At 38.4% G+C, this 27,014-nt stretch overlaps 1 protein-coding gene across 1 annotated transcript in view; it reads right to left on the reverse strand.

The window, feature by feature from the left end:
* Window positions 1–7,130: 7,130 nt before the first annotated feature.
* Window positions 7,131–27,014, reverse strand: part of LOC115220528 (store-operated calcium entry regulator STIMATE) — a 107,257-nt gene continuing 87,373 nt past the window's right edge. The window contains exons 5-7 of the mRNA XM_029790671.2: window positions 23,575–23,687; window positions 16,471–16,554; window positions 7,131–7,381 (exon numbers count right to left, since the gene is read on the reverse strand). Of these exons, the coding sequence (XP_029646531.1) occupies window positions 7,136–7,381; window positions 16,471–16,554; window positions 23,575–23,687 (443 nt within the window). The 3' untranslated portion in view covers window positions 7,131–7,135. The remainder of the gene's footprint in view (window positions 7,382–16,470; window positions 16,555–23,574; window positions 23,688–27,014) is intronic.

The following is a 27,014-nucleotide window of genomic DNA, read 5'->3' on the forward strand; positions in this document are numbered from 1 at the left end:
GGCTCCTGTGCAGGTGGCACATAAAAAGCACCATTTGAGCGTGGCTGTTGCCAGTACCACCTGACTGGCCCTCATGTTGGTGGCACATAAAAGCACCCACTACACTGTTAGACTGGTTGGAGTTAGGAAGGGTATCCAGCTGTAGAAACTCTGCCAGATCAGATTGGAGTCTGGTTTGCCAGACTTCGGTCAAATCGTCCAACCCATGCTAGCATGGAAAGCGGAAGTTAAACGATGATGAATGTCCAATCTACTTTGACTCTTTAATGGTCAACCAATGTAGTTTTACTGTCCATATTGTAAAGAAATTGACATGTAATTCCCCACTTCACACTAAACAAAAACTACGTGCTGGCATTTCCAAGATTATGAATCTCACATTGGCCCACTTCACTGCATGCAGATTCACAGAATTTGAATATGATGGTCAATCATTCTCAGTTCCCTATAGATTGCTAACAATATACATGGCTGTGTGGTAAGGGCAAGAACCTTGCTTCTGAGCTGCATGGTTCTGGGATCAGTCCTACTGTGTGACACCTTCAAGTGTCTTCTACTATAGTCTTGGGCTGACCAAAGCCTTGTGAGTAGATATAGTATCTATTTGTGTGTCTGTGTTTGTCCCCCTGACTACCACTAGACAACTGGTGTTTTATGTCTCCGTAACTTAGCAGTTCAAAAAAAGGGACTGATAGAATAAGTACCAAGCTTTAAAAAAAAAATGTATTGGGGGTTGATTCTTTTGTAAGTTGACTTTGTAGATAAAAAGAAGCTCACACACACAAATATGTAATAGAAAAAGTAAGCAGAAACCAGGTGTGATATTCTGCTAATTATTTTCTATTATTTAGTTAATATTGCACACTTGATCCTATCCCAAGTTTGGAGCCCACAACTGACCTTTTGTTATTGGTAGATAGATAAATATCTATGTGTGTGTGTGTAGATGTGTATGTTTGTTTCTCCTTGTCTTCACATCACGTGGTAGTTGTAAAATGATCGTCGCTGACATATGAGCAGTGCCATTCATTTCCCTTTTTCTGCAAATATGAACCTTGCTTTGGGGAAATTACTTGGAAACAGGTGAGGGTTAGCATCCAGCCATCGGAAATCTGCCTGAATAAACTCCGTCTGACCCATGCAAGCATAGAAAAGTGAATGTTAAAATTATGATGATGATTATCATTTACATTTAATGGATATTTGTGCTCATCTTGTTTTTAGTTAACACGTTTTGGCTGATATACTCTCCAGCCTTCATCAGGTGTCTTGGGGAAATTTTGAACCTGGGTTCTTATTCCTAAGGTATTTTTCGATGTTATTATTATTATTATTATTCAGGTCTTAACCTTTATGCCATATGCCCATGGGCATATGGCGTAGTGGTTAAGAGAGCGGGCTACTAACCCCAAGATTCTGAGTTTGATTCCAGGCAGTGACCTGAATAATAATAATAATAATAATAATAACATCAAAAAATACCGTAGGAATGAGAACCCAGGTTCAAAATTTTCCCCAAGACAACCTGATGAAGGCTGGAGGGTGTATCAGCCGAAATGTTAACAACAAGCAAGATGAGGACAAATATCCGTCAAATGTAAATAATGTGCATGATTCCTCATTTTTTAAAATATAGAACTGTATTATGATGATGATGATGATTGCAGTGAGATGTTGGCACAACAGTTGACAATGGCTAGATACTTTTCCTACTCTCAGCCAACCGACCACCCAATATTTAGGAGTTGTTATTCAGCATCAGGTCAGACTTATGATCAAAGGCTGTCCTGCTGTGATCTTTGATCCTATCCTTAAAAAAAATTTTTTTTATTCATATGGTGTATCTAAGACTATGAAATTTTGGGAGAGGGGGCCAGTCGATTAGATTGATCCCAGTACGCAACTGGTGCTTAATTTATCGACCCTGAAATGATGAAGGGCAAAGTTGACCTTGGTGGAATTTGAACTCGGAACGTAAAGACAGACGAAATATCGCTAAGCATTTCGCCGACAGAAATGTGTGTGTGTGTGTATACATACATACATACAAATAGACTGAGTGAGAGAGAGAGAGAGGATTGAGATTTGTTAGCTGATTCTAAGAAGTTGACAGAAAGCAGATCTTTTAGCTCGAGGTGAGCAGAGTTATGTACCTTGGTTAACAGCACGACACTATGGCTACAGTAATAGTATTAGTTAGCGTCCTTTTCAGAGTTGTAACACGTTTGGCAAAATGACTTGACTTCATCTGTATATTGGAAGTGAAACAATAACATTGCAGAAGAGTTACGATAGACGTTTAACATATACGAATACTGATATATATTCAGATCACTGCCAAGGCTGTCTTGGCAGCACTGTAGGTCCCTGGGACTAGGCCTCGGGGCCCTAGACCCGTGAAGCCCCTGGATAACTGCCCAGTGCGTCCATGCTTTAAGACAGTACTGGTTACCAGAACTGTGGGACATCACTGAAGTTCTCTTCTTGTGAACACATCCTCAACATAACTAAAACTGGATCATATCGTTTGTAGAGTCAGTCTTTCTTCATCAGTTCCAAATAAAATTAATTCTCTACGAAATTCAAGCAAGACATGGAATGCTGTATTGCTTCCGTAGCTTGGTGCTACTGTTGTTACACATACAAAAAAGACCTCCAACTGATAGGCATGAAAGCACTTACCATCAAATACAAAGCTTTAGCCCACAAATGTGCTATTTTTTCTTTGTCTTTCCTAATGTTACTGCAGGGGCTGCTGCTTCTCAAAACTTCCTTGTCTTGCGGCGAGCTGGCGAAATGCTTTGCAGTATTTCGTCTGCCGCTACGTTCTGAGTTCAAATTCCGCTGTGGTCGACTTTGTCTGTCATCCTTTCGGGGTCGATTAAATAAGTACCAGTTACGCACTGGGGTCGATGTAATCGACTTAATCCGTTTGTTTGTCCCTTCTGTGTTTAGCCCCTTGTGGGTAGTAAAGAAATAGGTAAAGGCGGTGAGCTGGCAGAAACGTTAGCACACCGGGCGAAATGTGCTGCCGTATGTCATCTGCCGTTACGTTCGGAGTTCAAATTCCGCCAAGGTCGACTTTGCCTGTCATCCTTTTGGGGTCGATAAATTAAGTACCAGTTATGCACTGGGGTCAACGTAATCAACTTAATCCCTTTGCCTGTCGTTGTTTGTCCCCTCTATGTTTAACCCCTTGTGGGCAGTAAAGAAATAAGATTCTTCTGACTCATTCATTTTTTCTTTCTTTCGTCAGCCCTATTGTACTGCACAAACCAATAGTACCCAGTTGCTCTTCTCCAGAACCTCAGGCCTTAGGGATTCATTCTCTACACGTTTTTTCCTGTAGTTATTGTACTGCACAAACCAATAGTACCCAGTTGCTCTTCTCCAGAACCTCAGACCTTAGGGATTCATTCTCTACACGTTTTTTCCTGCAGTTATTGACTCGCAACTGCTTAAGACAAACGTTAATGATATTTATATACAGGCTGTAGGGAGAGTCCTGTTTTCCTAACCAGGCCAAAGATAGATTAATAAATAAACCATAAAATCTAAACGTCTTTGTTGCTATATTTCTGTTGAAATACACAGCTTTTATTTCAATTAACTTAAAAAATAACGTTATCTTTATTAAGCTGGAGTTTGGAAGATAAATTTTTATGAAATTTTGATGGCAGGTTTTAATGTTGATCACTATAACCGTATCCAGGTCTAAATATTTACGGGGACGTAAACACACCAGCATCGGTTGTCAAGCAATGCTAGGGGGACAATCACATACACATATATACGACAGGCTTCTTTCAGTTTCCGTCTACCAAATCCACTCACAAGGCATTGGTCAGCCCGGGGCTATAGCAGAAGACACTTGCTCAAGATGCCACGAAGTGGGACTGAACCCAGAACCATGTGGTTGGTTAGCAAGCTACTTACCACACAGCCACTCCTGCGCCTACTTGCCATTCTACCTGCTTTATGTTCAAACTGGCCATGTCCAGCTTCTCACATCTACCTTGCATTGTCATTCTAAAAAATAAACAATCACATCATTGAAATCCTAAAGCTATGAGATTATGCATTATTAATTCAAAACAATATGAATAAATAAGCTTTGCATTTGACACAGTAATCAGAATATTAAAGGGTTAAAACAAGAAGTTTGTATTGTAGAACTAGAGGCGGTTTGAGGTGGGTGAGTACGAAAAGGGTTAGAGCGTCATCCTTCATGTAATTACCAGGTCACTGACACAATTCCACTTTCTGACATTTTATATTATACTAGTACATGCATAAAAAATAATTATTTTCAATATATAAATAATAAACTCTAACACACAAAGGTTAGAAATTTTGGTTGGTGGGTTTAGTTACTTAGTTCAACTCCACTGTTCAAGTGGAGCTTATTTATTTAAGTATGTGCAGAAGGTGGAAAAGTAATGTTAATATCAATGGAATTTGAACTCAAGATATCATCATTTAATGTCAGTGTTCCATGCTAGCATAGGTGGGATGGTACCACAAGAGCCAGCCAGGCTGAAGCCTGCAACAGACTTCTGTGACTGTTTTGGCAGGATTTTTACAGCTGGACGTCCTTCCTAACACCAACCACACAGCAGAGTGGACTTAGAGATTTTTATGTGGCACAAGCACAGGCAAGGTGGGTAGTGCTTTTTACGTGGCACAAGCACAGGCAAGATCAGTTTTGGCAAGGATTTTACAGCTGGATGCCCTTCTGAACACCAACCACTTTAGTGTGGACTGGATGCTTGTAAGTGGCACCTGCACTGACAGGGTCACCAAATACTTGCAAGACAAAAACTTTTCAGAGGGGAGGAGGCATTGGAGGAGATGATGATGAAAAAGGTTACAGTGAGATGGATACAGGTGTCTTGCTGTAGAGCAGTGGTTTTCAACCAGGGTCCCTATAAGATTTTTGTGGGTCCATGTAATGAAACAATAAATTGGGGATCCACACTAGTATTTTAAGGGCCTCTGAAAAAATTTTGTTTTAGATGTATGTATTGCAAGAAACTGCTAGGTTTTTTCTCTCTAACATTTTACATAGTTCAAGCTAAACAAGTCAATGTGTGTAAAACAGAATAGGAATTTTGTAAGAAGTTTCAATAAAACTAGATTTTTAAACATTGAATGGCTATGGGAGTCCACCAGAATAAAATAGTAATCAAAGGGGTCCATAAATGAAAAATTGTTGAAAACTCCTGCTGTAGAGAAAGTACAAGGTTACCCGACTGGAGAGAGAAAGATCAGGAATGAAGGCAGAAACAAGTGTGAAACATATACTGTAAAGCATTGGTACCTGATGCTTTAATGATTCTGGCGATCTATGCTTTTTCAGTTGATAAATGACAATATACAATTACAGGTGATACATAAGAAGAAATGGATTAATAAATTCAAATGATAGGCGTAAGAGTGGCTGTGTGGTAAGTAGCTTGCTTACCAATCACATGGTTCCGGGTTCAGTCCCACTGCGTGGCACCTTGGGCAAGTGTCTTCTACTATAGCCTCAGGCTGACCAAAGCCTTGTGAGTGGATTTGGTAGACGGAAACTGAAAGAAGCCCGTCGTATATATGTATATATATATATATCATCATTTAAAACAGACATTAAATGATGATGATATATATACATACATATATACGACAAGCTTCTTTCAACCAAATCCACTCACAAGGCTTTGGTCAGCCCGAGGCTATAGTAGAAGACACTTGCCCATATATATATATATATATGTGTGTGTGTGTGTGTCTGTGTTTGTCCCCCCAACATCACTTGACAACCGATGCTGGTGTGTTTACGTCCGAATAACTTAGCGAGGCTTACAAAGAATAAGTCCTGGGGTCGACTTGCTTGACTAAAGGTGGTGCTCCAGCATGGCCACAATCAGATGATTGAAACATGTAAAAGAGTAAAAGAGAGTCTTTGTCTTATTCCTCTCATTCTAGTTAACTAGTATTAATCTCTATGTCTCTCTCTCTCTTTTGTTTTAATGCCTTTTCTTCTGAAAACCAGAAAGTACATACAACCATTTTCATTACTATTCATGAGCTAATGCATGTCATTCAACCAGCTAGAAATAAACAATGAATTCTTCAAATCCCATCCTACTCTTTTAAAAATGGAAGGACATATTGGATGAAGCAGTCCAGAAAAAGAAATTGCTGGAATCATTATTATGACTGGAAAAAAAGCAACAATTGAACTATTCTAAAGAGAAAAGAGAGGGTGGGAGATGCCTCTGAAGCATGTACATGGTGGTGGTGGTTGTCATTGTCTTCATCACCATCACCACCACCACCACCACCATCAAGGTCTGTTTCTATGTTGCCATGAGTCGGATGGTTAGACAGGAGCTGGCAAGTAGGAGGGCTGCACCAAGCTTCAATTATCTGTTTCGGCTTCATTTCTACAATTGGATGTCTTTCTTAATGTCAATGACTTTACAGAGTGTACTGGGTGGTTTTTATGTGGTGCCAGTACCCACAAGGTTGCCAAATATTTTACAAGACCTCTCAGCTTAGAGAGAGAGAAAGGAAACAAGTGGCTGTGTGCCAGGTGATAGGTTGGAGTATGACAGAGGGACAGGGATAGCTGTCTCACGACAAAGGAGATACCTGGCTAACAAAACCAACTTAATCAATCAGTGACATCATTTATATGAAAATCAGTAGTTAAATATGGGGAGAAAAAAATTAAACTGAACTTCCTTTTAGGCAGTAAACTAACTGGGTAGCTTCAAGGATCTTGCGACAGACATCACCCTTGAATTCATTTTTATTGTGACACTTTTGACAACGCATAAAGTGACATAAAACAATAACAGCAACAAAACAAATAGAAATTCAAAAAAATTAATTTTATTTTCTTGAAAATTCTATACTTCAATGTATGAACTTTCATTTGAATGATGAAATGGAATTTGGTTTTTTTTCAATAATGAAGAGAAATGAGAAATACAAATGCAGAACAATGATAAATAAATGTGACACAATGAGAGTGTCTTTTTAATCCAACAGTCATGAACAGTTCTTCAATCAGCCTTTTGCTGGTTAATATTTATATTTATATTTATATATATATAGATAGATATGGGTTGTGGATTCTGTTTTGTCAGTCCAGTAAAAGATTAGTTGTATTGTTGTTACCAATCCCAACAGCTGATGTGTTGATCTCTTCATCCTCCATTAGTAACATGTTAGCTTCAAAGTCTTCTGGCTTTTCTAAATGGTTGTAATACTTCAAGCGGTCGTTGTTTCGGAAATACTTCACTGATACATCGTTGCTGTTTATTGAAAGGGTTTTCGTTTCTCGGATTTGGCGTTTTAAAAAATTATCTACCACCCAAAATATAAGAGCCTGAAAGAAGAGAAAAAAAAAGAAAGAATTAAAATCAAAATCAGAAATAGACAATTTACTCTTTTACTTGTTTCAGTCATTTGACTGTGGCCATGCTGGAGCACTGCCTTTAGTCGAGCAAACTGACCCCAGGACTTATTCTTTGTAAGCCTAGTACTTATTCTATCGGTCTCTTTTGCCGAACCGCTACGTGACGGGGACGTAAACACACCACCATCGGTCAAGCGATGTTGAGGGGACAAACACAGACACATAAACATACAAACACACACACACACACACACATATATATATATATATATATATATATATATATATATATACATATATATATATATCATCATCATCATGGTTGTCGTTTAGCGTTGGACGGTTCAACTGGGGTCTGGGAAGCCAGAAGGCTGCACCAGGCCCAGTCTGATCTGGCAATGTTTCTACAGCTGGATGCCCTTCCTAACGCCAGCCACTCCGTGAGTGTAGTAGGTGCTTTTTACGTGCCAGACAAGGCTGGCAAACGGCCACGATCGGATGGTGCTTTTTACATGCCACCAGCACGGGGGCCAGGCGAGGCTGGCAACGGCCATGATCGGATGGTGCTTTTTACATGCCACCAGCACGAGGCCATTTGGGGTCGCGCTGGCAACGGCCACGTTCGGATGGTTCTCTTACGTACCACCAGCACTGGTATCACAGCTGCAATTTCCATTGATGTTGATATATATATATATATATATATATATATATATATATACACACATATATGCGACAGGCTTCTTTTCAGTTTCCATCTACCAAATCCACTCACAAGGCCTTGGTCTGCCGAAGCTATAGAAGAAAACACTTGCCCAAGGTGCCATATAGTGGGACTGAACCCGGAACCATGTGGTTGGTAAGCAAGCTACTTACCACACAGCCACTCCTACGCCTATGGTATCTTCTTTGTCATTGCTGTCACCATTGCTATTATATTACATTACAGAACACGCAAAGTGTTGGATGATTACATTGTCATTAACATCACCACCACCACCACCGCCACCTTCATGGCATGATAGAACACTTGAACTTTAACCTTCAATTGTGACACATTCCTGGCAATGAGGGCCTTTAATTTCCCTCAGATAAGTCATCATGGAATGTGAAGAAGACAGCACGAATGAAAGGTGTCAACTAATTTTAAACCACCAAATAACAATGGCGAATAAAGGGGCTTGGTTCACAGTGGCATGGCCTGCTAGAGAGAGCAGCTAAACATCCCTTAGCTTACACCTTACTCTTTTCAAAAGGGAGGGGTACATTGGACAGCGTAGTCCCAGATACATAATGCTCAAGAGAAGGACAGGATGGTCATATTGTAATGTCTGTGATTATAGGTTTCCTCAATTAAGGTTGATCTTGACATAAACAACAACAACAACCACAATAAAAAAAAAAATCTAAGCACAAAATCATGTGTGGGGCAGGGTTGGAATGCAAAAGAAAATGGTTGATGAAGTGTCAGTAGATCTTGAATTCCTTTCTCTGCGCCTCATGAAAGCAACATCATCATCAACAGCAGCAGCAGCAGCGGTAGCAGCAACACCATCAGTGGTGTAGAAACATGTATGTCAGAAAAAAAAATACTTGAATAAAACATTAGGAGTCTTAATTACAGGAAAGACGTGGTCAAATAGATTAAGTGCTAGAACAGAATTTAATGAGTGATGATAACTGAAGGAAGTTGAGATGCCATTTTCTAAGTATGGTAATTATAGTAGAAACAATTAAATAATTAGAAGACTCTATGTGGAGTGCAAGGAGAGAGAGAGTGTGTGTGTGTGTGTGTGTGTGTGTGTGTATATGTGTTATAGAGACAGAGTCAGCTTAAGGCAAACTAATAATGCCTTAAGCACAGCTCGGTAATGGTTCTTTCTTGACCCTACCCGTGTTTATCTGACAAAACACTGAGATATAAGTGTTGCATGTGAAATAATAAATAGAAGAAAAATCGTAGGCGTGGGTGTGTGGTAAGGAGCTGGCTTCCTAACCAAATGGTTCCGGGTTCAGTCCCGCCGTGTGGCACCTTGGGCAAGTGGATTTGGTAGATAAAAACTCAAAGAAGCTTGTCGTAGATAAATGTGTGTGTGTGTATGTCTTTGTCTATCTCTCCCACCCACTGCTTGGCAACCAGTGTTGGTGTGTTTATGTCACTGTAAATTAGCAGTTCAGCAAAAGAGACTGACTGAATAAGTACTAAGCATAAAGAAAAATTAAGTCTTGAGGGTCAATTTGTTTGACTAAAACCCTTCAAGGTGGTGCCCCATCATGGTCACAGTCAAATGACTGAAACAAGTAATATATATATATATATATATACACGATGGGCTTCTTTCAATTTCCGTCTACCAAATCCACTCACAAGGCTTTGGTTGGCCTGGGGCTATAGTAGGAGACACTTACCCAATGTACCACGCAGTGGGACTGAACCCGGAACCATATGGTTGGTAAGCAAGCTACTTACCACACAGCCACTCCTGCGTTGTTCACTTTATAGCATACTTCCTAGTAAGGTGTAGAAACAGACAGTGTGCAGGCCAGTGAAAGCGAACTTATGAAAGATCATGTCAATAGGCAGTGACATACATGGTTTTGGGTGATGTGATAAACTTTGAAAGAAAAATATAAAATTTCCCTGCAGTATCAAATTATAAAGAAATCAATCAAAATCAATGGAAATTGTAGTTGTGATACCAGTGCCGGTGGCACATAAGAGAACCATCTGAACGTGGCCGTTGCAGGCACCGCCCCGACTGGCCTCCATGCCGATGGCACGTAAAAAGCACCATCCGATCGCGGCTGTTGCCAGCCTCATCTGGCCCCTGTGCCGGTGGCATGTAAAAAGTACCCACTACACTCACGGAGTGGTTGGCATTAGGAAGGGCATCCAGCTGTAGAAACACTGCCAGATCAGACTGGGCCTGGTGCAGCCTCCTGGCTTCCCAGACCCCAGTTGAACCATCCAACCCATGCTAGCATGGAAAGCGGATGTTAAACGATGATGATGAACTAATCGACATTTAACTAAAACCAAAATACGTTTGTAAATGCAAGTGATACACTGATCAAAGGATTATTAAAGAAATTAAAATTGTGACACACTGGACTAAAAAGGGTTTAACAATCACTAGAGTAGACAATAACTATCAGTGTTTGTATGTGATCAAAGTACATTGAATACAGTAATAAATATCTGATTACATCAACGTGTGTGTGTGTGTGATCAGATGATTTGCTTCTATATTCTCCATAAGTCTTCTGGTTGCAGTTCCACTGGATGACATCTTGGGCAAGTATCTTCTATGATAGCCTTGGGCTGACCAAAGCCTTGTGAGTGGATTTGATAGCCAAAAGCTTAAAGAAAGCCATTGTCTGAGTATGTGTGTGTGTGTGAATGAGAAAAGGAAGAAAATAGAGAAATTGACATGAAACGGCTGTAGGACTGGAATTTCATTATATGGATTTGGCTATCTTTAAATAAACTGATGTCCGCATGTCAATTTCTCCATTTTCTTCTTTTTCTCATTCATAAATATTTTAAATGCCTATATATATATATATATGTTGGAAGGTCTGGAGATGATGTACAGGTATTATATATTAGAAGAAATGAGGTAATCAGAAGATGGGATGGTTTATATTTACAGATATTTATTTATATATTACATTTTTTACATATATATCATATCATTTAGATCATTAGCGCTTGTTCCTCCCCACCACTACGAAACTCTATAAAATGATTAAAATTCCCCACAAAGGAATTATTTTGATTTGAAAACCCCACTAGAATGGGAGAAAGCGCTAATGATCTAAATGATATGATATATATGTAAAAAATCTAATATATAAATAAATATCTGTAAATATAAACCATCCGATCTTCTGATTACCTCATTTCTTCTAATATATATATATATATATAATATATATATATATATATATATATACATACATACATATATTTATATATACATACATATATTTATATATACATACATACATATATTTATATATATATATATATATATATATATATATATATATATATATATATATATATATATATATATACATACATATATATATAGATATTTATATATCAGAACTTTTTGCGTAATGAGATAAAAAAACCAAGGCTGTGTAGATATTAGAACATTTATAGATAGAAGGTCTTACAGCTGTTTCCAGGATATTTATTAATTATATCCCTTCATCAGAGACGGTGTGAGAGGATGGTTAAGTAATAATTAATTTAGATAGGATACAAAATAGAGAGTGAGGTGGAGGAAAGGAAATAGATGTGAGATATGTAGGGATATTTGTAGAATTTGTAAATATATATCAATGCAAAACCGATATATTTAGTTTTCACTAAACACTGGTATAAACTGGAGAACTACGATGCTCGCATCCCTTAAAGGATTATAGGTCCTTGATACAATTATATGTATGTATGTATTCATGTGTGTGTGCGTCTTTGTGTCTGTCCCCCCCACCCCAACCATCAATTGACAACTGATGTTGGTGAGTTTACATCCCTGTAACTTAGCAGTTTGGCAAAAGAGACTGATAGAATAAGTACTCGGCTTACAAAGAATATGTCTTGGGCTTGGTTTCTTCAACTAAAAAAAACCCTGGCTGCAGTCAGATTACTGAAACAAGTAAAAGAATATATATATGCATGCATATCACCATCCGATTGTGGCCGTTGCCAGCCTCGCCTGGGCCCCATGCCAGTGGCACGTAAAAAGCACCATCCGTCCGTGGCCGTTTGCCAGCTCCGTCTGGCACCTGTGCGGGTGGTACGTAAAAAGCACCCACTACACTCACGGAGTGGTTGGCGTTAGGAAGGGCATCCAGCCGTAGAAACACTGCCAGATCAGACTGGGCCTGATGCAGCCTTCTGGCTTCACAGACCCCAGTTGGACCGTCCAACCCATGCTAGCATGGAAAGCGGACGCTAAATGATGATGATATATATATATATATATAATATATATATATATATATTATACACTCATATATAATAAGCCATTCCTGTTTTGAGTGTGGGTGAAAATTTCACCTACAGGTAAGGGGTTTCTTTACACCTGATGCAGAGATTCCTTTATCAGTTTTATTGTTCAAGATTTGCATAGTAACAACATAAAGATGCTGGCTCTCTGACTTTGGCCTTCACCAGCACGAATGATTACAACAGGTCAGTGCAAGTAATTAGAATGATTAAAACGAGCGACTGAAAGTGAACTAGCTTTTGTTCTGCTATGTAGAAGATAGAATTACAAATTATACTGAGAGGAATTTGTTGGACTAACCTATATCACAAAGGTCAAATGGTGGCAGTTGTCATTGTTGATATTGTTTACCCTTAAGTCAACCCTGAATGAATAAACCTATGAGGAATGGGCATTCCAGCCATGACTATCTAGATGGTCTTTTGGTCTTTTCTTTATATGCAGGGAACCCATGTCTGTGTTAGCTAATATGTTTTTTTTTTCATGGTAGTTTATGTTTATATGCCCTTTACAAGAATAGCCAGGCTCATGGGCCCCCGGTTTCCCGGTTTCTGTGGCGTGTTTTCCCCCCCAGCTGGCCGGGATGCCGGTCCATCGCAGCGTTACTCAAAAAACAGGAAGAGAGAGTGAGAGAAAGTTGGGGTGAAAGAGTCCAACAGGGGTCACCACCACCCTCTGCCGGAGCCTCGTGGATCTTTTAGGTGTTTTCGCTCAATAAACACACACAACACCCTGTCTGGGAATCGAAACGGTGATCCTCCGACTGCGAGTCCACTGCCCTAATCACTGGGCCATTGCGCCTCCATGGTAGAGTGTGTGTGCAATCAGGTACATTGAGCTACTATTTCTAGCTTATAAAGCAACTATTTAGCAATACCTGCACTGGCTTGAGATCAAATGGTTGTAGAATGGTGAAGAAAATTTTTTTGAAAAATGTACATTAAATGATGATGGCGACGGTGGTGGTGTTGTTTAGCCACAAATCAGTACTGATGAGACTTGCGATCTCTTGTAACCATCCTGTCCTTTTTTTTTCATCAAAAACACAGTGAAGGCAGTGAGCTGGCAGAATCGTTAGCATGCTGACCAAAATATTTAGCAGCATTTCATCTGTCTGCACATTCTGAGTTCAAATTCTGCCAGGGTGAACTTTGCTTTTCATCCCTCTCAGGAGTTGATAAAATAAGTACCACTTGAACACGGGTTAACATAATCAACTTATTCCCCACTCCCTCAGAGTTGCTGGCCTTGTGCCAAAATTTGAAACCATTATGAAAAATAAAGTGTATCCAGGACTACATTATGTAATGAGACCTTCCCCACTTTCAAGACAGTATTTTTTATGTAATTTTATAATTATTTTTATGAATTAATCAAAGAAGGAAGGTTCAATGCCCTCTTTTTTCACAGGATTTCCAAGACCCAGTAGAACAAACTGGAGACTTCACCTGAATGTTTGCAATAAACTGGACCCCACAAAAGGTACACAAGGGCTTGGGAGTGATGTTAAACCAAGAGGTGAATTAAATCTATCAGCCAAGTTGATTTGAAGAAAATACACCTATTATTTCTAGCAAATCTAGGAACTGCATAAGAGTTCCCCCATTTAGTCATTTTCTTAATCTATAGATGCAGTTGCTATGAATGATCCATCCATCCCTTCCTCCACACACATGATGAAAGCATGGCTGGGTGGTTAAGAAGTTTACTTTTCAACCATGCAGTTTCAGGTTCAATCCCACTGAGTAGCACTTTGAGCAAGTGTCTTTGATTTTAGCCCTAGGTTGATCAAAACCTAATGAGTGGATTTGGTAAATGGAAATTGAAACTGTCACATATATGTGTGTGTGTGTGTGTATGCATGTACATGTAAATTCGCTTACATTTGCCCAACATGTTGAAATTTTAACTCCTTTAACCCTTTGAATACCAACCCGGCTGAAACTGCCTCTGGTCCTATATATAGTACAAATGTCTTGTTTTCAAAAGTTCTGAATTAAAATCTTCCACCAAATCTTAGTCACAATTTACACTTCTAACACTGGCTTAATAATAAGTTATTTTACTAAATTCCTTGTTATATCTAAAAATTAATTGAAAGAAACACAGAGCATCTCAACAGAAATATGGTAACAAAAGGGTTAATAATCCTATTATTCCAGTGTCATATGTTAGCACGTGTTTTTTTTAGATAAGCTTCTTATAACATGATATAGCAAGATCTTCTTTTAAAACCCAATGTGTGTCACCTAAAAGTATTAGATTTGATGAATCTGATGGTCTTACTATGGATAATGGGAAAATCAATGGTGAAAGTGGATCAGCTAGTGTTGAGGGTACAACATCCCTTGTGCACCACCCCGTAGGGAAGAGAAGACAAAACACAAAAAGATAAAAAAAACATTATCCAAGTGTACCCTTTCAATTTAAGATGATGGGGTGCTATGAATGAGGTTTAACTGTTATTTCTAGCAGGTTGAGTGACTGCACAAATGCTCCCTCTATATTTCATGACAACTATTGCATTCAGCAAAGGTACTTGATGTGTAAGTGGAGCAAAACAGGAAAACAGAATTACAATTGGATATCAAAAGTTGCTTCAAACTTGGTTCCAAAGCTAACCCCTCTCTTACAGCAATTGTAGACAAAGTATATATATCTTATCTTCTATTTACTCTTTTACTCTTTTACTTGTTTCAGTCATTTGACTGCGGCCATGCTGGAGCACCGCCTTTAGTCGAGCAAATCGACCCCAGGACTTATTCTTTGTAAGCCCAGTACTTATTCTGTCGGTCTCTTTTGCCGAACCGCTAAGTGACGGGGACGTAAACACACCAGCATCGGTTGTCAAGCAATGCTAGGGGGACAAACACAGACACACAAACATATACACACATACTTATCTATATATACATATATATGACAGGCTTCTTTCAGTTTCCGTCTACCAAATCCACTCACAAGGCATTGGTCGGCCCGGGGCTATAGCAGAAGACACTTGCCCAAGATGTCACGCAGTGGGACTGAACCCAGAACCATGTGGCTGGTTAGCAAGCTACTTACCACACAGCCACTCCTGCGCCTATTTGTTTCATATTTCTTTACTACCCACAAGGGGTTACACACAGAGGGGACAAACAAGGACAGACAAACAGATTAAGTCGATTATATAACTGGTACTTATTTAATTGACCCCAAAAGGATGAAAGGCAAAGTCGACCTCGGTGGAATTTGAACTGAGAACGTAACGGCAGACGAAATACCGTAAAGCATTTCACCCTGCGTGCTAACGTTTCTGCCAGCTCCCCGCCTTATCTTTTACTTGTTTCAGTAATGGACTGTGGTCAAGCTGGAGCACCATCTTGAAGAGTTTAGTTGAATAACCCCCCCACCGCCCCGATCTTCCCCAGTATTTATTTTTCTTAAGCCTGGTGCTTATATCTTTCTCTCTTGCTGAACTGCTAAGTTATGAAGACATAAACAAACCAACACCGGTTGTCAAGCAGTGGTGGTGGTGGTGGGGCAAACACAAATTAGAAGATACACATACATAAACACACACACACACACACACAAGGTACTTCTTTCAGTTTCTGTCTACCAGATCCACTCACAAGGCTTTGGTCATCCCAAGGCTATAGTAGAAGACACCAACCCAAGGTGCTACGCAGTGGGACTGAATCTGGAACCATGTGGTTAAGAAGCAAAATTCTTACCACACAGCCATGCCTGTGCCTCTCTATATATAAATCTGAGAAAGGCCATGATTTAAGAATATAAGTAGGGTTATAGGTGAGTGTAATAGTTTATAATTGAGCACACTTTGAGTTAACCGGTTGATAATTTCCATAATTTAAACTGACGACTGGTGATAAACTGTCTCTGAAATGCCAGTCAATCAGAAAATCTTCTAAGCAATTATCCTGAAGTACAGACCTGCACAAAAGAGAGAAAGATAGATGGGAGGGGGTACAATGGAACTGAAATCATAAACCAAAAAGGGATAAAAATATGGAACTTGTCCAAAGAACTTACATTCACAAATAAGGGAACCATAAACATTACTATCACAATCTCCAAGTTAGCATTCTTCACTGGGGCTAAAATAAATTTTCGCACCTGAAAATATAAACCAAGTTAGAACATTTTATATGATTCTGTTAATTCATCTTTATCACATGCACACATGCCAAAATTAGAAATAATTACGAAGTAAGAAGAAAAACAGAGATTTTTCTTTTTTTTGTTTTGTGACATCATTGTAACAATCTAGAAAAACTTTGTTAGAACCCAGTCCAGTAGTTCTTAACCATTTTTTCTTATGAACGCTTTTGATTCCTATTTTATTTAGTTAGACCCTTATAGCCATTCAATGTTTAAGAAATCCTGTTATATTTCTATAATTTAATATTATTAGAATCGTGTAAAAAAAATTCTTAAAACTCGTTAAGCCAAGTAAAATCATAGTGGTGGCTGTTGCTGGTGTCATGTAAATGGCCCCTGTGGAATTGTGGTCATGGCTGTTGCTGGTGTCATGTAAATGGCACCTGTGCCAGTGGCATGTAAAAAGTACCCATTATACTCTTGGAGTGGTTATGTTCAGAAGGGCATCCAGCCGTAGGAACCCAGTGCAGCTCTGACGCTTACCAGCTCCAGTCAAACTGTCTAACCCATGCCAGCATGGAAAGCAGACTATGATGATGATGATGATGATGATGAGTATAAGCAATTTATTGCAAGTAAACATTAATAATAAAATCCTGACAGGACCCCACCCAAGGGTCAAGTAGAACCTGGTTGAGAACCACTGACCTAGAACGAAAGTAATTCTACCCATGTATTGTGCCTGAATAAAGGGTGTGTTGCTGTTGTTATTATTTCTACTGAATATTTATTATTGGCTCTGCTGGACCCCACCCAAGGGTCAAGTAGAACCTGGTTGAGAACCACTGACCTAGAATGAAAGTAATTCTACCCTTGTGTTGTGCCTGAATAAAGGGTCTGCTGCTGCTGTTGTTGTTATTATTTCTACTGAATATTTATTATTGGCTCTGCTGGAGCAGCATATCTATGTTATGGAGACAGCTGTGAAACCAAATATTTGGATGGTAAACAACAAAGTTAAGTCCTCTAGATACAAGGATCTAATATATTCAGCTGTTTCAAAACGGTTTGAACTGTAGTATTTGATCAACTTTATAGTGTTGCTGCCCATCCTAAGACTACACAGAAACACCTACTATCAGACCATCCATTATTTTAACTACCATAAATCCTCGAGTATAATCCGCATTTTCCCCCCAAAATTTAAAAGTCAAAATCCCTAGTGCGTACTATATACGAGGTTAAAAATGAAAAATATTTTCTAAGCAATGTCCGAATCTCTATTTGCTGTCCAGCAATGTTTATTCAGACGCATTTTGTGATATCGGGTGCGAAATTACCTTAAGCTAAGCCTGAAAGCAATGAAGTCATAAAAGAATCATCCATAACTTGCAATAAGCAACATTTAGTAAATGTTATTACTGTTATTTCTTTATTTTCTGCAAAGAAAATGCACAAAAAAGCTACACGTTTGCATTATGTTATATATACAATAATAATAAAGTCCATTACCATATACATTTTTACAAACTAAGGATGTTTTATAGCGCTCCTTGACTCAAGTTAGAGAAGGGGTGCGTATTATACACAAGGTTTAAGTTTTTCAGAGATACAGCCCCCTAAAAATCCCCTGCGTATTATACTCAAGGGCAGACTATACTCCGGGATTTATGGTATGTTAGTATAAGAGCTATTAACAGATTGCAAAAACATAGCAGAGTATTTTTTTTATACCAGACAAGTTAAATCAAGGAAGATTAAGATTAACTACAGTTCTTAAAATTTACACAAGCAAACAGAAAAAAAAAAGATGAATAAATACAATATAAATAAATTTTAATGTAAAATAACATTACTTATATTTCATACCAAGTTCATAATTTTTTTTTAAATTTGGAATCTAAATGTATGCTTCAGTCATAAGTTTTCAGGTAGACACACTTTTATAAATATACCAAGTCACCTTTTTATAAATATACCAATAATATACAAGTTCATTAAACATACACACAAAGATACATACATAGTCGTATCTTTTGATTAGTCACAAGGAAAATATTTGTAAAAGAATACCAACCTATCTGAGACTACTCTTGGTCTTGTGATATAAATGCTTCGTTTTAAAGTGATTTTTAAATTAAAAGCTCCCTGTTGTAATTTAATGTTAATTTATGTTGCAAAGTACCAGCTTAACCCTTTCCTTACTGTATTTATTTTGAGATGTTCTGTGATTCTTTCAATAACTTTAAATATACCAAAGAATTTAGTAAAATAACTTAGCTATCATTAAGCTAGTGTTAGGAACATAAATTGTGACTAAGGTTTGGTGGACAATTTTAATTCAAAACTTATGAAAACAAGACATTTGTACTCAGAACCAGGGCCGGTTTCAGCCGGGTTGGTAACGAAAGGGTTGATAATGAGAAAGTTACTTCACTAAATTCTGCATCATTTGTAAAATTAATCAAAGTAAACATATAATGGAGAATTCATCCCACCAAGAAACAGCAGCATGGAGATTTCCTGCCAGTTTTCATCATTATAAGGGAATGGTGCTTGTGTTTTCAGGACATTCCTGGAAAGTTAAACAAGGACTTGCAAGTGACCTGTTGCTGTGGATGCCAAAGTAAGGCCATACTGGAGCAGGACATCTGAAAACAACGTATGTAGATCAACTCATCAGAGTCAATGGATACCTCTTCAAAGACTTCCCTCAACTAATGCAGGACCGAGATGGATGGCATGTGAGGGTCAAAAATGTCTGAGCAAGCTATTCAATTCCAGTATATTACTGGTATGTATTTCTTTAAGACCCTGCCATCACAGTGGTGGAACAGGAGAAACAACTCTTAACAGGATTTAAACTCTATGAATGTAAACCATGTGATTAATGATAATAATAATATGCCCTGATGCAGTACCAGGCACTGGCTCACATGGTTTCTGATCTTAACTGATTGGAAGTGTTATCAGGTACATGTTTTGTCTTGGTATACAAGATGGGCTACAACAAATATTCTGCTCAGTACCACAGATTTGCTTGTCAGTTGTTTGACTTTAAGCAGTTGAGCACAAGCTCAAGTAGATGGGGAGCATCATAGCCATGTGTTGAGAGGAGTTCTTTAGGGCTTGAATAATTCACCTCTGGAGACGTGTGTTTCACTCAACATCCTTAAACAAGCCTTATTCAGGGACCTTTTGAGTGGGATGGGTGACTCAACCTGAAGAAAATTCTAACTGGGCCCCACCTGCAAGGTTAAGCGCTCTTTATCTTGATATGAGATCACTATGTCGCGCACATGTGGTTGTGATGCATGGTGCCTGGTGTACTCTTATCAGATGGGTAGCTATGATGGTTATATTGGGCTTCGTATATTTTACTCCAGTGTCACTTTGTTGGCATGCGCTGCTCAATAATAATAATGAAATATCTCACTCGATAATAATAATGAAATTATTCCGTACAGTGTTCAGGTGCACTACAAGTTTTGTCAAAACTAATATTTCTACTAAAGTGAAAATAAGTGAAAAAAATCTTCAGCGTCTATATAGAGAAACAACATAAGCAATGCCATTGATCTGAAACTTGAGAATGAATGTGTGTTTAGTGGAGGATTGTCAAATATTTGCAAAACAAGCATAGCTACTGTGTCTGCTAAAAATATCATTTACAGATTTTCTAAATACTTTTGCATACTTTAGCAATGGGATACAAATTCATAATAATTTTTAGCCTTTCCATTCAGCAGTAATTGCTTTTACGAGTAATTTTAATTTATTTTCTGTTTTTGTGTGTTTTTTTTTTAAATATAGCATATTCTTTTATTCTTTTACTTGTTTCAATCATTTGATTGTGGCCATGCTGGAGCACTGCATCAAAGGGTTTTAGTTGAAGAAATCGAGCCCAGGACTTATTCTTTGTAAGCCTAGTACTTATTCTATTGGTCTTTTTTGCCAAACCACTAAGTTATGGGGACATAAACACATCAGCATTGATTGTCAAGCAATGGTGGGATGGAGGAAGAAACAGACACACACATAAATACATACATACACACACACATATATATATATGTGTGTGTGTGTGTGTGCACAATGGGCTTGTTTCACTCACAAGGCTTTGGTTGGCCCAAAGCTATAATAGAAGACACTTGCTCAAGGTGTCACATAGTGGGAATGAACATGGAACCATGTGGTTGGAAAGCAAGCTTCTTACCACACAGCTATGAAGGTTATTCTTTTTTTGTCTGGATTCAGTAATTGAACTGTGGCCATGCTGGAGCACTGCCTTTAAATTTCAGTTTGCACTGAATCCTCATAACCTTAGACAGAACTAATAGTTAATGTAGTTTTACTTTTCCCTTGACCCATAGCTACACTGAATATCATCTATACCAACTGCAACAGCATGTCTCTTACTTCTTATCTATTCCAAACACATTCAAATATTAGTTTTTATTATAACAATTTTATCAGCAGAAGGAGTTTATTCAGTCTCAAAGGCTTACACTGAGAGTTTTAAGTACTAGATTAAAAGAGAGCGAGAAGGAAAAAAAAAGTAGGACTCTTATCTAATGCACAAATACTAGGTTTTTTGGACAAACACATCATTATCATCATAATCATTATTTTTAATGTTCACTTTTTCCGCTGGATGTGTAATGTCAGCATGTATACATGACAGAGTGTAAGTGCCCTGAGAGAAAAGTTGGACACGAGAAGCATCAGATGTGGTGTGCAAGAGAGACGACTGTGCAGGTATGGTCATATGTTGCAAATGGATGAGAACATCTGTGTGAAAAAGTGTCACACCCTAGCAGTTTTGGAACCTGTGGAAGAGGTAGACCCAGGAAAACCTGGGACGAGGTGATGAAGCATGACCTTCAAACATTGCGCCTCTCCGAGGCAATGACAAGTGACTGAGACCTTTGGAGATATGCAGTACTTGAGAAGACCCAGAAAGCCAAGTGAGACCATCACTGTAGCTTATGCCAGTGCTTCATGACCAGCCCATTTCAGAGTACTCTTCAAATATTGGGCAATAATCTCTGCTTGTGAAGACCTGTTGAGGCAAGTGAAATAATTGTCATGGCCAATGACAGTACTGCTTGACTGGCACATGTGCCAGTGGAACATTAAAAGCACCATTTGAGCATGATCATTGTCAGTGCTGCCTGACTGTCTCCTGTGTTGGTGGCACGTAAAAAGCACCATTCGAGTGTGGTCATTGCCAGCATTGCCTGATTGGCTCCTGTACAGGTGGCACGTAAAAATCACCATTTCAGTGTGGTCAATGCCAGTACCGCCTGACTGGCCCTTGTTCCGGTGGCACGTTAAAGCACCCAATACACTCTCGGAGTGGTTGGCATTAGGAAGAGCATCCAGCTGTAGAAACTTTGCCAGATCAGATTGGAGCCTGGTGCAGCCTTCTGGCTCACAAGCCCTCAGTCAAACTGTCCAACCCATGCCAGCAAAGAAAGTGGATGTTAAACGACAACGATGATGATGATGACTTTTCCATGCTTACATGGGTCAGACAGAATATGTTGTGGTAGATTTTCTACAGCTGGATGCTCTTTCTGTTGCCAACCCTCATTTGTTTCCAAGTAAGGTAACATTTTCTCATGACAGGACATGTTTTCATGGAAGACTGGAAACAACACAACCTGTATGATGATGATACTCATCTACAACAACCATGTGATATCAAGATGAAGAAGTGCAATAACACATACACACACACATCACTCTATGTGTGTGTGCATGCATGTGATTTGTTTCAGTCATCAAACTGTGGCCATGCTGGGGCACTGCCTTGAAGGGTTTTAGTTGAATGAATCAACTCCAGTACTTAAATTTGTAAAAGCTTGGTACTTATTCAATCAGTCTCTTTTGCTGAACTGCTATGTCACAAGGCCATAAGCAAACCAATACCAACTGTTAAGCAGTGGTGGGTGGGCAAGCACAAATACACACACACACACACACATATATCAAGCTTTCTTTTTTAGCGTCTTACCTACCAAATCTACTCACAAGGCATTGGTCACTTATTTCTTATTTCTTTACTGCCCACAAGGGGCTACATGCAGAGAGGACAAACAAGGACAGACAAAGGGATTAAGTCGATTATATTGACCCAGTGCATAACTGGTACTTATTTAATCAACCCTGAAAGGATGAAATGCAAAGTCGACCATGGCAGAATTTGAACTCAGAACATAACGGCAGACGAAATATTGCTATACATTTCGTCCAGTATGCTAACGTTTCTGCCAGCTCACTGCCTTGGTCACTTGGTCAACCTAGGGCTATAGTTGGAAACACTTGTTCAAGGTGCCATGCAGTGGGGCTGAACCCAACACCACGTGGTTGGGAAGCAAACTTCTCAACCAAACAGCCATGCCTGCACCGCATGGCTTTAAAAATTCTTATTAATGGCTTACTTCTTTGAGGACTACCAAGGTCTCAAACATGGTATTGATGTTATTGGTGAGGGTTACTGCCACACCCTTTTACTAGCATAAGGTGGAAGAGAGATGTATGTCTTCCTGGAATAGGAAATCACTAGCACTATTGATTCTCTTAAAGAACTAATGAGCCTCTATATAGTCACTTGATGTATTAGAAACAACAAGCAAATCTTCCTCGGGTCATACACACCCTAAGATCCTCTAAAAAAAAAAAAAAAGAATAGAAAGGAAGTACAAACTGGATAATGTAGCCATGGGCTATACTTATGCTTGAATAAAAATAAGATACCAAGGAGTGAAGTACCTTTGATAACTAAGCTGAGGAGGAGGGGAGGAGGAAAAAGAGAAAGAAGAGAAGGAAGGAGGAGGAGGAGAAAATAATGATGATGATGATGATCAAATCTACCTATACTAACAACAAAGAGCTAAACACTATCAAGGTCCAGTTGAATTACAGAGACATAATATCAACATAATGAGACAAAAGAATTAAAGTAGAAACACAAACAAACAAACAAAAAAGCTTCAAAATGTTTGAATGGAGTTAATTTGAAATACAAACCTTTACCCAAAAATGGCATAGTACTAGTAATGTCATTAGTATTTTCTCAATGATCATAACTAGAATGTAGAGACCACACTGACCTATCCAAGCATTGCATTGCGGTGGTCTTCCTGCAAGAGAAAGAAAAATAGAGAGATAAGAAAAAAGAGATATGGAAAATAGTATGTTTTTCTATCAAATGTACATTAACAAAATGATAGGTAGGTTAGACGACAGGTTAACATAAAATTTCTTAGCTTCTTCCATTACATTGATGTTAATATACAAAAGAACACATTTATTATGAAAGGAAAAAACAGTGTCTTAATTACAAATGGATGTTTAAATTTTATATAGATATAGGCGCAGGAGTGGCTGTGTGGTAAGTAGCTTGTTTACCAACCACATGGTTCCGGGTTCAGTCCCACTGCGTGGCATCTTGGGCAAGTGTCTTCTGCTATAGCCTCGGGCCGACCAATGCCTTGTGAGTGGATTTGGTAGACAGAAACTGAAAGAAGCCTGTCGTATATATGTATATATATATAAGTATGTGTGTATATGTTTGTGTGTCTGTGTTTGTCCCCCTAGCATTGCTTGACAACCGATGCTGGTGTGTTTACGTCCCCCGTCACTTAGCAGTTCGGCAAAAGAGACTGATAGAATAGGTCCTGGGCTTACAAAGAATAAGTCCCGGGGTCGATTTGCTCGACTAAAGGCGGTGCTCCAGCATGGCCGCAGTCAAATGACTGAAACAAGTAAAAGAGTATACCCTGTTTTAATTATTGTTTCATTAAATTTCTTTTTTTTTGCACTTATTCTATGTAAATATTTGTGTACTGTTTGTACATTTTTAATTTATCCAATTGCATTTCAGTTATATTTTGTATAACATTTTTCAACTTTCTCCTTGCTTTTATTAGTATGTCAGACAAAGTGCTTAGCTGCATTTCTTATGGATCCTTATGTTCTGAGTTCAAATTCCTGAAGGTTGACTTTGCCTTTTATCCTTTTGGAGTCAATAAAATAAGTAGCAGTTCAGTACTGACATTAATGTAAGCAACTATCCCCCTCCGTTATAACTGCTGGCCTGGCACCGAAATTTGAAACCATTATTATTAGTATCATGACAAGTGCTGTCATTTGTTTCCACTCTTCTATGAAAACATGTTTGGCCATGAGAAAATATTACCTTGTTTGAAAACAGGTGAAGGATTGGTGACAGGAATGGCATCTGGCCACTAGAAATTTGCTTCTAGTAAATTCTGTCTGAAAAGTGGACATTAAATGGCAACAAGGGTGAGAGGATATCCATTCAACCCTGCCATTCTTATTGTTCTCATCAATATTTTAAACTTGAGAAACTGGTTTTCTCAAATGCCTTGGAGGCTCTTTAGAGGTTGTGGATAATTTCTACTACCTAGAGGACCTAATTAGTAGAGGGGGAGGATGCATGGAAAGTGCAAATGTTAGAATAAGAATAGGAGGAGGAAATTCAGAGAGAGTCTACCATTGTTGGCAACCAAAGGTCTCTCACTCTCTGAGTGAAAGTAAGATTGTATGACACATGTATATAAACAGCAATGCTACGTGGTAGTGAGACATGGACCCTGAAAGCTGAGGATATGCAAAGACTAGAAAAAAATGAAACTAGAATGCTCTGCTGGGTGTGCAATGTCTGTATATGCGTGATGGAGTGCTACTGTATTGAGAGGAATTAAAAGGAATTAGATGTCGTGTGTAAGAGAGAAAACTGTGTTGGTTTGGTCATGTGATGTGTATGAATGTAGACAGAAGTGCTGATTGATTATTTAGAATAGATAGTACTCATGGAAAAGGGAGACCCAGGAAGACATGAGGTGAAAGCTGATCTCAAGACAGTGAGCCTTATGAAAAAGATGATAAAAGACTGAAACATTTGGCACCTTGCTGAATTCATGAAGGCCTATCCACCACAGCAAAATTGATACTGGTGCTGGTGTCACATAAAAAATCACTGGTGATGGTTCCACATAAAAAGCACCCAATACACTCTGTGAAGTGGCTGGTGATAGGAAGGATATCCAGCTGTAGAAACCACGCCAGAACAGAAAATGAATCCTGGTGTGGCCCTCCAGGCTTTGTCAGCTCCTGTCAACCCATACCAGCATGGAAGACAGAGGTTAAATGATGATTTCAAACATACAAGAAGGAAGCATCTCATGACAATTTCAAACAACAAATATTCACATACTGAATTTAGGGAAGATATGTATTTAAACTTTCATCATAACAAAATCTGTTTCCTTGCTCTAATTAGTTCCACTTAACTTAATTGTACCAACTTAAAGATTCGAAACAAAAAGGTCAGATGTCAAATGAAACAGTAAAGCTAAGAGGACTGAGGTTGGTGGCTTTCATTATATACATATATATATATATACCACTTACATATTTTAGATATTCCTATGACAAAGAATATCTAGTTACAACTGTGCGTGAGTGTACATACAAAATACATGTATGTGTATGTATGAGTATATATATATATATACATATATATAAAATGTATGAATACACATACAAACATATATGTGTATGAAGGTTTATGTTTATGCGAGGTTTTATTTAAAAACAGTTTAACATTAAATGAAGGATCACTCAATGCCTTTTTGGCAGAGTACATGTTTATTAATTTTTACAAGAGAAGCGTAGATAGTGACTTTGCAGTTTAGGTTAATTAGCAATTATCAGTTTGTGTTTCACTTTGATTTTTTTTTTCAGGCTTATACACACACACACACACACACACACTTTAATACAACTACTTACTGAACTGTAATACTGGAAATAAGCAAATGTGCTTCAAGAGGCCACAGCTTAGATTTTACCCTACCAACATAATACATACACACACACACACAAATGCTTTTGTTTGTGACTGAGTATCCTTTGGCAGGTGAAGTAATGTAAATGAAAATTCATTCTTGAATGTGGCGCCTCAGCATGGCTGTAATCTAATGATGGAGATCAGTAAAAGAATAATGATGTATGTGTATATGTGTTTAAATATATATATATATACTTACAAAAGTGTATATGCTTGTGAGCTTGGATAATATATACATTCATATTTTGTAAGATATGTCTAAGATTCCTCTCTTCCATTTTATTTTGAATTTCATTTTAAGTGCTTTTAGTCAGAAATACCTTGTATTTAGATGAATTGAGGTGTGTATTGTGAAGTACATGTATATGTACTGCTTGACGCCTGACCTATAGTAGACACTAAGTGAGGTTTACTACTGAGGAGGCAACAACAATGCTGAAACACTATCAGTCTCTTTTGCCAAACCACTAAGTTATGGGAGTTGTAAACACACCAATGGCAGTTGTGAAGCAAAGGCTGGGGGGGAAAACACAGACACAAATACATACATACACACACACACACACACATGTACATACTTACATACATACAT

This window comes from Octopus sinensis, linkage group LG16 (genome assembly GCF_006345805.1).
Source record: "Octopus sinensis linkage group LG16, ASM634580v1, whole genome shotgun sequence".
In the NCBI taxonomy this organism is placed as follows: Eukaryota; Metazoa; Mollusca; class Cephalopoda; order Octopoda; family Octopodidae; genus Octopus; species Octopus sinensis.